The 12,714-nt window shown below is 42.5% G+C and overlaps 1 protein-coding gene across 2 annotated transcripts; it reads left to right on the forward strand.

Moving 5' to 3' along the window:
• Positions 1 to 2,279: 2,279 nt before the first annotated feature.
• On the forward strand, positions 2,280 to 8,215 carry LOC140064210 (uncharacterized). 2 transcript variants are annotated; one of them, XR_011847727.1, is made up of 3 exons: positions 2,280 to 2,429; positions 2,693 to 7,823; positions 8,087 to 8,215. XR_011847727.1 is itself a non-coding variant. In XM_072110887.1 (2 exons), the coding sequence occupies exon 2, from the start codon at positions 2,941 to 2,943 to the stop codon at positions 7,567 to 7,569; it is 4,629 nt and encodes a 1,542-aa protein (XP_071966988.1). In that variant the 5' UTR covers positions 2,280 to 2,429; positions 2,693 to 2,940; the 3' UTR covers positions 7,570 to 8,215. The 2 variants fall into 2 exon arrangements, 1 of the variants encoding a protein (XP_071966988.1); XM_072110887.1 differs by having other exon boundaries at positions 2,693 to 8,215.
• The last annotated feature ends 4,499 nt before the right edge of the window (positions 8,216 to 12,714 follow it).

Here is a 12,714-nt window from a genome sequence, read left to right on the forward strand (position 1 = left end):
TACAATAGACCTATGAGGATCCACCATTGTTCTTGGGAACTATGAGTATTTCTGTATCTCTTTATCACAAAGTGTAAACACAGCTCTACTAAAGCAGCAGTCGATGGTTTGACATTTTCCATGTCCCGTCTTGGCTTCTGTATACCCAACGGTTGCCTAGTTATGTTTGTGGATTAAAAACACTGTCCTGCTTTTTTTGTCATTTCATTTCATAGTGTTCAACCCTTAAAATAAACTATCCCCCTTCCCAGCCTTTTTAACAATCATATCATTATAGTAATGCACCCCTTGTTGTCTTATCACAATCTAAGCCAGTGATGTGTGTCATATTTCTAATATTAATATATTAGAATTGCTTAGCAGTAGAGATGAGCGATCATACTCATCCGAGCTTGATGCTTATTCGAGCATTCGCGTACTCGCAACTTTTGCCAGCTTGAGAAAATGGCATCTCCCGCCGTTTTGATTTTTGGCGGCCAGAAACAGAGCCAATCACAAGCCAGGAGACTCTGCAGTACACCCAGAATCACGTGGTACACTTACGTGTTGATAGCAGTGGTTGGCTGGCCTGATCAGGTGACCCTGGAATATACCAGCCACTGCCCGCGGTGCTCAGATCATTCTCTGCCTGGATGCCGTTAGGGATAGAGCTGCTGCTGGTCAGGGATAGCGTTAGGGTGTTCTATTAGATTAGTGTTAGGCAGGAGTGATTCTACAAGAACCCAACAGCCCTTGTTAAGGCTACAATAGCCTTATTTTATTTTTATTTTATTTACTTGTGGCTGGGCTTGCTGGCACTAGTAGTGCAGCTACTACCATATTGTGACAAATTTGCAGGGAGACTTGCGATGTTATTTTTGGCTCTAAGTGACACACATATCCATTTCAAACAACTAAGTGGGACAATTTATTGGGGGTTTGATTGAATTAGGCACAGTCTGCCGATTTTTTTTTTTTTTTTCAAAAGTTAAAAAGTGAAAGTCACAGCACAAAATCCATTTGTGTGCTGTCAGTGGTGCAAATGCAATTTCATCTAGCTTAGTCTGCCTGCTACTGTTTAGTAAGCTAGTCTCCAGAATTCACAATCCACATTCTCTCTGCCGGTGAAGCGTACTGTGCGTCACGTGTGGCGTAATCTAATACGTTTTTTTGTTCAAATTAGTACCGGGACATTCAGCAATCCGCATTTCAGTTTGCTTTTTGATTTCTTCTGCATGTTTCCTTCATAAAGAAATTTAAAAAAAAAAAAAGTTATAAAAAAAGAGAAAAAAAAAATATTTTCTCGTTTAATTTTTTTTGGGGTGGGAAATCTCTGTTATAGCAATCAAATTTTGTCTACTGTAGTTGAACGGTTGTGCCTGCTACTGTTTAGCAAGCTAGTCTCCAGAAATCCCTATCCACATTCTCTCTGCCGGCGAAGCGTACTGTACGTACCATGTGGCGTAATCTAATACTTTTTTTTTTGTTCACATTAGTACCGGGACATTCAGCAATCCGTATTTCAGTTTGCTTTCTGATTTTCTAACATCGTTTTAACTGCAGCAACTTTAATCTACTACTATAACCTTTTACCACTAAAATCTATTTTTTCACTCCTCTTTTCTCACCTCCTTACGCTCACCTCAGGTGCCATAACCGTCCCAACTGCCTCTACACGTCGTCTACATAGCAGCCTCCACACGATGTCTCGATAGCTGCCATCACACGTCGTCTGGATAGCTGCCTCCACACTTCGTCCCCTTAGCAACGAGCTGTGTCAGGCTACATTTTCGGGTGTTTTACCCGCTGTGGTTTTCTGGTGTTTTATATGGGTCACTCATTTTGACAATGGATGCAAAGCTGTATGACTGAGTGCGCGTCCCTCCCCCCACATGCCTCCAAACGTCGTCACCACAGCAGCCTCCACATATCGTCTTGATAGCTGCCTCCACACGTCTTCTCCATAGCAGCCTCCAGACGCCATCTCCATAGCAGCCTCCAGACGCTGTCTCCATAGCTGCCTCCACACGTTGTCTCCATAGCAGCCTCCGCATGTTGTTTCCATAGCAGCCTCCGCATGTTGTCTCCAAAGCTGCCTCCACACGTTGTCTCCATAGCTGCCACCACACGTTGTCTCCATAGCAGCCTCCACATGTCGTCTCCATAGCTGCCTCCAAAAGTTGTCTCCATAGCTGCCTCCACATGTCGTCTGTGCTGCCCACTGGCAAATGTTATGCAGGTTAAATGATGTTCTTAATTTGTCCATTATGTAACAGATGTTTATTTGCAGGCGCCATCTAATGGCCAAAGTTAATAGTTACTTACATTCTGTTTTCCCCACCCACTAGCAGATACAAAGGATTGTGGGTAGGAGAAGGGCAGTTCCCTTCATGTCTACACAGAGAGAAGACCTATATTCAACCATCTTAACCCTTGTTGTAGTATAGCCGGTAAGGAGACTGTCTATAAGAATCTATAGCTACTAGCAGTTATAGGACCACTCTGTATAAAGTCTCTTATATGATGTAATGTATAGATCTGTAATTAAACTGTAATTGCACAGATAGGCCCAACCTCATGGTCCGCCATGTTTGGTCCCAGACTGTATATGTATCAGCTTGTTTCTTGTTATATGCTAATGTAATGTATGTAACATGCTCCTGTTATATTATTGTACTATTCTAATAGATTGTACATTCCTGTTTTTCTTCAGTTTCACCCTAATCCTACATCAGTTTAATAAAGCTACGGACTTTGAACCAGTCTCATTTGTTGAACTGTAGGAAGGCGTTTAACTGCCTGTCGAGCTCCGCATAGACCCCGGGGGTACGTGAAGTGGGGGCAGGACAGTGAAACGGCTGCTGGAAACAAGCGGGAAAGATTTAGACTACACAGAGGTCTGCTACTGTCTACGCAGTCACCTGCAAACAGACAACACAGCAATCTCTAACCGGTCAAAGCATGTCACGAAGCCAAGTGTCTTCTATCAAGACAAGATCACGGGCCAGTTCCTCAAAAGCATCTACCACTAGCAATGCAGCCGCCATCGCCCGCGCAAAAGCGGAAGCAGCGAGGACACGGGCTACCTTTGCTGAACAAGAGATGCAGCTGAAATTACAACAAGCCTCCTTAGAAGCAGAGAGGGCACGACAACAGGCTTCCTTAGAAGCAGAGAGGGCACGACAACAAGCCTCCTTAGAAGCAGAGAGGGCACGACAAGCACAAGAACAGGCTTCTCTAGACTTAGAAAGAGCACGCCTGGAAGCAACACTCGAGAAGCTGGCAATTGAGAGGGAAGCCGCAGCTGCCATGGCGGAAGCAGAAATCTTAGAGGCAGCCGCGTTCTCTCACAGCGAGCCCAGCAGACACAGTAGCATGCCTGATCTGGAACAAGAACCCCAGGATACACTAGAACGCACTTCAGAATATGTCCTTCAACATCCTGCGTGTAATCCTCAGACTACACATGAAACAAAGGTTACCAACTGTGAGTCAAGTCCAAGGCATCGTATTTCATGTCAAGAAGCGGACCTCAGACAACAGTTCTGCAAGCAAGAGAATGCTACGGCTCAAGTCAACTTCCCTGCCTACCAGAGAACCCAAGCTTCACCCCAGCATCCAGGAAGTTACTACACTCCCAGACAGTGTGGCACTGTGAAACCCAAAGAAGAGACTTCTGACAGGTATGGCTACACACCACACTCTCACCAAGGCAACCACTTGCCAACCTGTCTCAGCACAAACCAAGCCACAATAGACTTTGCTAAGTTCTTTGCTAGACGTGAGCTTGTCACCAAAGGACTTGTAAAGTTCAATGATCGCCCTGAGAACTATAGGGCTTGGCGATCCTCATTCCAGAGTCTTATAAGAGACTTAGACCTGTCTTCTAGGGAAGAGCTAGATCTACTGGTGAAATGGCTTGGAGATGAATCTGCTGAGCATGCTAAGAGGATCAGAGCCATTAACATAAACTATCCAGAAACAGGCTTAAAGATGATCTGGGATAGACTCGATGAGTGTTATGGCTCAGCAGAGGTTATAGAAAATTCATTATTCAAAAGAATTGATGACTTCCCTAGAATAGCTAGTAAGGGCTACCAAAAACTTAGGGAACTAAGTGATCTGTTAACTGAACTACAGGTTGCCAAAGCAGAAGGAGATTTAATGGGACTTGCATTTCTTGACACAGCCAGAGGTGTCAACCCTATAGTGCAAAAACTTCCTCACAACCTACAAGAGAAGTGGGTCAATCATGGTTTCAAGTACAAGGAAATCCATGATGTACAGTTTCCACCCTTCAGTGTATTTGTGGAATTTATTACTCAGCAAGCAAAAATCAGAAATGATCCCAGTTTCGATTTTACTCTATCCTGTGCCACTCCATCTGGTCTTAAACAACATAAAACTCCGGTAGCAGTTCACAAAACTAATGTTTCTTCTAAAAGTAATTCTTACAGGCCTTCAAGCTCCTCCCACCAGGATGGAAGATCCATGGATCCAAGTAAGCAGTGTCCCCTGCACAAGAAGCCACATTCCCTACTGAAATGCAGAGGCTTCAGAGAGAAGTCCATGGAGGACCGCAAAGCTTTCCTCAGGGAGAACAAAATCTGTTACAAGTGCTGCTTGGCAACATCACACTTCGCAAAGGACTGTAAGGTCAGTGTTAAATGTACAGAATGTGACAGCACAGATCACAACTCAGCTTTACACCCTGGGCCACCACCGTGGGCCTCATCTCATATAGAAAGTGGCCAGGAACAAGGTGGAGAGGAAGGAAATACTGAAACAGAGACACCAGATGTTACTTCTCAATGCACTGAGGTCTGCAAAGGACTTGTAGGTGGCAGGTCCTGCTCAAAAATCTGTCTTGTCAGAGTTTACCCAACGGGCTGCAAAGACAAAGCCTTCAAAGTATATGCCATTCTTGATGACCAAAGTAATAAATCTCTGGCTAGATCTACTTTCTTTGACATTTTCAATATTAAGGGACCCAGCTCTCCCTACTCCCTAAAGACTTGTGCAGGCACTGTTGAGACGGCGGGGAGAAGAGCTACTGGGTACACAATAGAGTCTATAGATGGTCGCACCTGCCTGACTTTACCAACCATAATCGAGTGTAACCAGATCCCTGATAACAGGTCTGAAATCCCTACACCAGATGTTGCAAAACACCAACCCCATTTGAAGCATATAGCTCATCTCATACCAAAGTTAGATCCTCAAGCTCAGATAATTCTGCTCCTTGGAAGAGATATCTTGCAAGTTCACAAGCCTAGACATCAAATTAATGGTCCTCACAATGCTCCATTTGCCCAGAAACTTGACCTAGGGTGGGTGATTGTAGGCGATGTTTGTATAGGTGGTGTGCACAGACCCACTTCGGTGAACAACATGCTTACCAGCACATTAGAGAATGGACGCCCTTCTCTCTTTCAACCATGTTACAGTAACATCTTCATAAAAGAGCTTCCACACAGCATTCCTCTACCCTGTCATATCACTAGCAACCTTTGTGACAACCATACTTGTACTAGTGACCATGACCACTTAGGATGCACAGTCTTCCAGAGAACAAAGGAAGACAATCAACTGGCAATGTCCTTTGAGGATAGACTGTTCTTAAAAATAATGGAGCAAGGAATAGTTAAAGACGAATCAAATAGCTGGATAGCACCTCTTCCCTTCAGACCCAAAAGGCAGTGTTTGCCTAACAATCGAGAACAAGTTTATAAACGCTTTGCTTCCCTTAGACGGAATCTTCAGAAAAAGCCTGATATGAAAGACCACTTCTTTACATTTATGGAAAGAGTATTTGAGAACTCCCATGCAGAGATAGCTCCAACCTTAAAGGATTCAGAGGAATGCTGGTATCTACCTATATTTGGAGTTTACCACCCAAAGAAACCAGGACAGATAAGAGTAGTATTCGACTCTAGTGCCAAATTTGAGGGTGTTTCCTTAAATGATGTCCTACTGCCAGGTCCAGACCTCAACAACCGACTCCTTGGAGTGCTTCTCAGATTTCGCAGAGACTCTGTTGCATTTATGGCTGACATCCAACAAATGTTCCACTGCTTTCTTGTTAAAGAGGAACACCGAAATTTCCTTAGGTTCTTTTGGTTCAAGGACAACAACCCCTTGGAGGAACCCATCGAGTATCGCATGCGTGTGCACATCTTTGGTAACAGCCCTTCCCCATCAGTGGCTATATATGGACTTAAACATTCAGCCAGGGAGGGTGAGAAAGAATATGGTTCAGACGTTACACAGTTTGTCAAAAAGGACTTTTATGTGGATGACTGTTTAAAATCGCTACCTACAAATGAGTCTGCAATCAGTCTTCTTAAGAGAGCTCAAGAAATGCTTGCTAATTCAAACCTGAGACTCCATAAAATTGCCTCCAACAGCAAAAAATTGATGGAAGCATTTCCCTCTCATGATTACAGCAATGATTTGAAGGACTTGAGTACTGACACTTTTCCAATGCAACGTAGTCTTGGACTGCTCTGGGACTTAAAGTCTGACACCTTTACCTTCCAAGTCAGCGAGGAAGAGAAACCCTTTACTCGGAGAGGAGTACTATCTGCTATAAACAGCTTGTATGATCCTTTAGGGTTTGCAGCTCCTGTTACCATCCAAGGTAAGGCAATACTTAGAGATTTGACTCATGATGCCTCTAACTGGGATGAACAACTTCCCAATGAAAAGAAAGCACTGTGGGTAGAGTGGAAGGATTCTCTAACAAATCTCTCTCATATACATGTTGCACGCTCATATGCCCCTGTACCATCTACAGAGGTTCAGCTACAAAGACTTTATGTGTTTTCTGATGCTTCTATCAAAGCCATTGCTGCTGTGGCCTATCTTAAAACAGTAGACATTAAAGGACAATGTCATATAGGATTCGTCATGGGCAAAGCAAAACTTGCACCACTCCCTGAGCACACTATACCGAGACTAGAACTTTGTGCTGCAGTATTAGCAGTTGAGCTAGCTGAGATGATCGCAACAGAGATGCATTTGGAGATCAAAGATGCTGTGTTTTACACAGACAGCAAGGTAGTCTTGGGATATATCTACAATGAAAGTCGACGCTTCTACGTGTATGTCAACAACAGGGTTCTACGAATCAGGAGGTCAACTTTGCCAAAACAGTGGAATTTTGTTCCTACTGATCAAAATCCTGCAGACCAAGCAACTAGATCTGTTGCTGCCAACCGCCTTAAAGACACTACATGGTTTACAGGTCCTGCCTTTCTATACAGCTCAGAACACGGCACTACGGATCTTAAAACATTTGAACTTGTGGATGCTGACAAGGATGCAGAAATCCGTCCCAAGGTGTCGACACTACACACAGTGACTTCAGACAATTACCTTAAGTCTCACCGATTCAGCAGGTTCTCAACCTGGAAATCACTTGTTCGTGCCATCACTCTCTTAACCCACATAGCTCGTTCTTTCAAAAATACCAAGCTTGCTAATGTTAAGGAGTGTAAAGGCTGGCACCTCTGCAAAATGTTCTTCAGACCAGTAACTGAACTAATCTTATTGCTGTCATCTGAGGACTCTTGTGGTGGCATCGATTGACGCCAGGCGGGGAGTGTGCTGCCCACTGGCAAATGTTATGCAGGTTAAATGATGTTCTTAATTTGTCCATTATGTAACAGATGTTTATTTGCAGGCGCCATCTAATGGCCAAAGTTAATAGTTACTTACATTCTGTTTTCCCCACCCACTAGCAGATACAAAGGATTGTGGGTAGGAGAAGGGCAGTTCCCTTCATGTCTACACAGAGAGAAGACCTATATTCAACCATCTTAACCCTTGTTGTAGTATAGCCGGTAAGGAGACTGTCTATAAGAATCTATAGCTACTAGCAGTTATAGGACCACTCTGTATAAAGTCTCTTATATGATGTAATGTATAGATCTGTAATTAAACTGTAATTGCACAGATAGGCCCAACCTCATGGTCCGCCATGTTTGGTCCCAGACTGTATATGTATCAGCTTGTTTCTTGTTATATGCTAATGTAATGTATGTAACATGCTCCTGTTATATTATTGTACTATTCTAATAGATTGTACATTCCTGTTTTTCTTCAGTTTCACCCTAATCCTACATCAGTTTAATAAAGCTACGGACTTTGAACCAGTCTCATTTGTTGAACTGTAGGAAGGCGTTTAACTGCCTGTCGAGCTCCGCATAGACCCCGGGGGTACGTGAAGTGGGGGCAGGACATCGTCCCTTTAGCAAACAAGCTGTGTCAGGCTCATTTTTCTGGATTTAACCAGATACGTTATGGAACTCAGTCACTCTGTCACCGCCATGCTGTGTTATCGACTGAATATACCGCCAACCTTTTGTTCACATAGGAAATCATTTCAGTGCTTCTTGCTCACCTCCTTTGGTTCCTCTCTGCCCCCATAACCAGGCAAAATACTGATACGTACAGTGCTACACATTATCCTCGCCAAAAGGAATTTTTTTAATTAGTTTGAAGTCTGAGTCCATTTGGGGTATGTCGCCATGCCACTCTCTAGCCTGCTGCTGCTGCCGCTGCCTCCACTTGCCATCCCCTATAGTGTCAGGGTCAATTATTGGGTGTTTTAGATGCTATCTCATCTCACTCGGTCACTCTGTCATCGTCATGCTGTTGCCCATAATTTTGGCATAATGGTGCAATTAGGCAGCCTCAGAGGCATCCATGCATGCTGCCCCTGCTGTTTCCTGTCTATTTCCGTGGTGTTTCTATCATTTTCTGAGGTTTCCAGGTTTTTGGCCAAGCTTCCCTGTGCAGAGCCTTGGTCCCCTTGAAAAATGCTCGAGTCTCCCATTGACTTCAATGGGGTTTGTTATTCGAAACGAGCACTCAAGCATCGGAAAAAGTTCGACTCAATAACGAGCACTCGAGCAATTTAGTGCTCGCTCATCTCTACTTAGCAGTAACTGTTTGTCGGTACAGTGGCAGCATGGTGAAGACTTGGCAGGATAAACTGCCTCTGATGGGGTGTTCTCTTCCCCCAGCATTGCTGAGCGGTAAGTGTGATAGGTATGCTGGAAGCAGGGTGAGATTTTGGTAGTTGTTTTATGATAATGGACAGTTTAAGGAGCACACACGCCTGGAATCCTATCCCCCCTGTAGTTACTGGAATGGACCAGCCATGTGCTGCTGACAGGGTAACTGTGGGACATAATTCTAGTGTTTCCAGAAGTCTGGTTTGCAGGTCCACATTAAATTTAGTGTGGGTGGGAGCTGGGGTGCACGTAGCCTTTCTGCTGCCGGAGGTGAACTTTACAAAGATGCCCCCCGCGACGTATAGAGTGGTATACATCGGGAATCCTCTGACCATATCCATACAACAGAGGAGAAATACAGAGTGTGAACACAGCCATATTTTCAGAACAAATTGTACTTCTTAGTGGCAGCATTTAATATTCCATGCTTTGTAGGTAGAAATAAAATTTGCAGTACTATTGACAACCCCTCCAAATGTGCCATTTTCTTGTGGTCTGTTTTTACCACTCTCACTGTGCACTCAAAATGACACCTCACCTTTAAGCTTTTAGGTCAATTAGGGAGATACCAAATATCCTGTAATATATTTCAAACTTTTTCCTATTTAGGTGTTCAACCCCCTGCCATACACACCAGCATATCGCAGCAAATACTTTAACCGGTGATTGATGCTGGCCCGATCAAGGGTGTTAGCCCTTTACATGCCTCCGGCAAAGCTGTGGGAGACACATAGGCACCATCATCCTTGGCTGTGATTGTCACTCCCCTTAATGTCTTCAGGATGTTACAAAACCCAAGTACTTGTCATTTCAGATCTGTTACAATGCACCAGTGGCAGGAGGTGCCACCCTAGGCAAGGATCTCAACCCGCCTCATGGCAGGTGCGCTCCAGGGTAGGAGCTCTGGCTTCACTGTCTAACTGTCTTCTCTTTTGAGGGTAATATGGTCACTGGTCTTGTTCTCAGCAGGCAAGATTCCCCTTCTCTGGATGCTTAAATTATCAGGTATTGAAGCCCAAACAGCAAACAGACAGTATGCGGGTCCAAGATGAGTAAATCAGGAACCCTCCACTCCCGGCACTCTACTTTAATTTACTTGTAACTTTCCTGTAAATGCTAAAGTGGATTTTTAAAATGTAATGGCTAAAGAAGACAATGCAACAATTGATGTAACTGTATTGTATTGTTGTTCTTGTTTATTTGTTTCCCTGCCTCCGGATGCTATCAGCTTGCTGGATGTCAGCAAAAAACGTCTCAGTGTGTCACCTGTCATAGGTTAGCCATCACTGATCTAAGCATCTTTGGTTGTTTAATATGATCCAATCCAATTTACTTGTATACATTATACCATTCCGTTTTACTTAAATACTGAGAAAATGGACCCCTGAGGAAGTCGCTGCTCGCGACGGAACGCGTGGGGTATTCCTACACATTGCTTCATATCCATTTAGCCCTTTTTGCTCCATGGACCTTTTTCTCTTGATGTGGTAATTACACTTTAAGCGAAGTGCCAGATCCTTTTAGGTTGTGCCATCTCTTTCATGTATTTCATGTGGTTATATGTGGTTATTTTCTAGTACCTTCTCTTGCACATTAGCTGTTTACAGATGGGGCTTGTGGCAATATTTATTGAATTGATTATTATTCATGCAATGTTATGTATCTACTTATCAGGGTTTGATACAGTGGTCTTTCTAATATGTACCGGTGTACTTTTTAGATGTTTTTAACTGTGTCTTGTTTGCTTGGTACTGTATTATGAAATTAAATAAAAATTGTGTGTATAGTTTTGGCCCTTATACACACTTCCTTCTTGTTTTATTTCTTTCAATTCCATTTTACTTACTTACTCCCGTAAACTTGCTAACCCACAGGTGCAACTCCTTTTAGTATTTTCCCTACAGAGTCCTAGAAGTTGCTGAACAACCAAATAATCCACTATAATATACCTCCTTCAGTATGATCTTCACTGGTCTGCATAGATTAAGAAGTTGCATAGCGACAAGAAGAGGCTTTGACAGTTTTAACCACACCCCAGTCCCGATTTCCTGTTTACTGTTTAGTATAAATGTGATTGAATGTTTTATTGCACATTATGTAGGATAAAGGCACATGTTCTTGGCCAAAACATATTGCCATCAATAAACTCTAATACTTCAGTGTAACCAGATCTGAGCCCCAAGTTTGTTTCTTCCCAGACACCTCCACGGCTTGAAGTGCATCTATTTTTAAATGCCACCCTTCTTAATGAAATTTTGCACCGAATTAATATTTATAAAACCCAACCCATCAACCGTCCATGCAAGAAACTGGACACCAACAGAATTTAAATAAATAAAAAGATTTTTGTGACTGACCCTTTATTATAAAAAAAAAACAACCTAAATTAGGGCTTATTGATCTACAAATTCCACCCAAGTAACCCCTGTGTATTCTTCTGTCATGATCCGTTTAGAATACTTAGCAGTTCCTTCACATCAGTGACAATTTACAAGCCCGCCAAGAAGTGATTTACACCATGATTAAAGTTTAAAATCTATTTTTTATTGAAAATGATACCCCAGATATAAGCAGAGACACAGCAAAATCATTGATGACCTCATATTTGAGCCTCGGGGCAGCAGCAAAAGGCTGCAGTCTGAAGATGTTAAAATATTAATTAAAAATACTTTTATTAGTCCCATTCCCCCAACAGAAACACGACAAACCCCCAGAAAAGGTTCCACGTCTGCAGTAATTAATGGGCAGAGAGAGACTTGCTATTTTTGTTCTTCATGTCCTTCACAACCAGGCCTGTGCATCTTTATTTTCAGAAGTACTACACTGTTCTAAATTATTTCATTTTGAAATTGGCAAAAGTTTTTTTCCTTTTTTTTCAGGAATTTCTCGTTATTTTACCACAGGGAAAATAAATGGATGATGAGGGGATGTCAAATCTGTTTCCCAATAACTCATTAGAAGAATGTGAAGTGAGGACAATATTACTATCTATGTATCTAGACATAAATTAACGTAAAAAAAATGTTAAACCACTTAACGAAAAGAATTCCAAGTGCAACTTGTGAATGCAGTCTACTGTTTACAAGCACAGGGACATGGAGACATAAGCAGTGGACTCCATATTCATCCATCAATGGAAGCTGGAATTACAGCCATTTACTTTCAATAAGAGCAAAGGCTACCGTACTATTGCAGCTTCTGGCTACATGTCCCGGTTTTTGCAGGTTGGTGTTGATCAGCCGCCATATTCAACACTAAATCTAGTACAATCACTTTTGCTAGGAATTATTTAATATGAAACAAGAACAGGGGACTTTGAATGTTTAATATGAAACTGAATTGGGCAGTAATTTAGCATCAACTATCCATTTACCTGTTTATTCTCCTAGATTAGGCCTCCAATACATGACTTGGTGACCCAGTATGACTTTTCAGATATTTTTGCTCTATACAATATCAGTACTGGCATTATATTAGTGATTTTTATCCACTGACTGAGTAATAAATGAGAATTTTTCAGGGGACACATCTGGAGCTAAGGCTTGTATTATCTCTCAGCATTCCAGTGACGCACTATAACTAGAAATAAACAGTATTTCTCATTATTGATGGCGAGTTTCTTGGAGGTGACTAAGTACAGTAAACAAGCAAGCACCACAGTTATCCATTCTTAGAAATATTATTTATTGCACAGAAAAAAATGCAAATCTTTATT

This window comes from Engystomops pustulosus, chromosome 1 (assembly GCF_040894005.1).
Source record: "Engystomops pustulosus chromosome 1, aEngPut4.maternal, whole genome shotgun sequence".
NCBI classification, from domain to species: domain Eukaryota; kingdom Metazoa; phylum Chordata; class Amphibia; order Anura; family Leptodactylidae; genus Engystomops; species Engystomops pustulosus.

What these genes read in the sequence shown, in the direction of transcription:
- LOC140064210 (XM_072110887.1), top strand. Translation starts at nt 2,941, where the DNA reads ATGTCACGAAGCCAAGTGTCTTCTATCAAGACAAGATCACGGGCCAGT.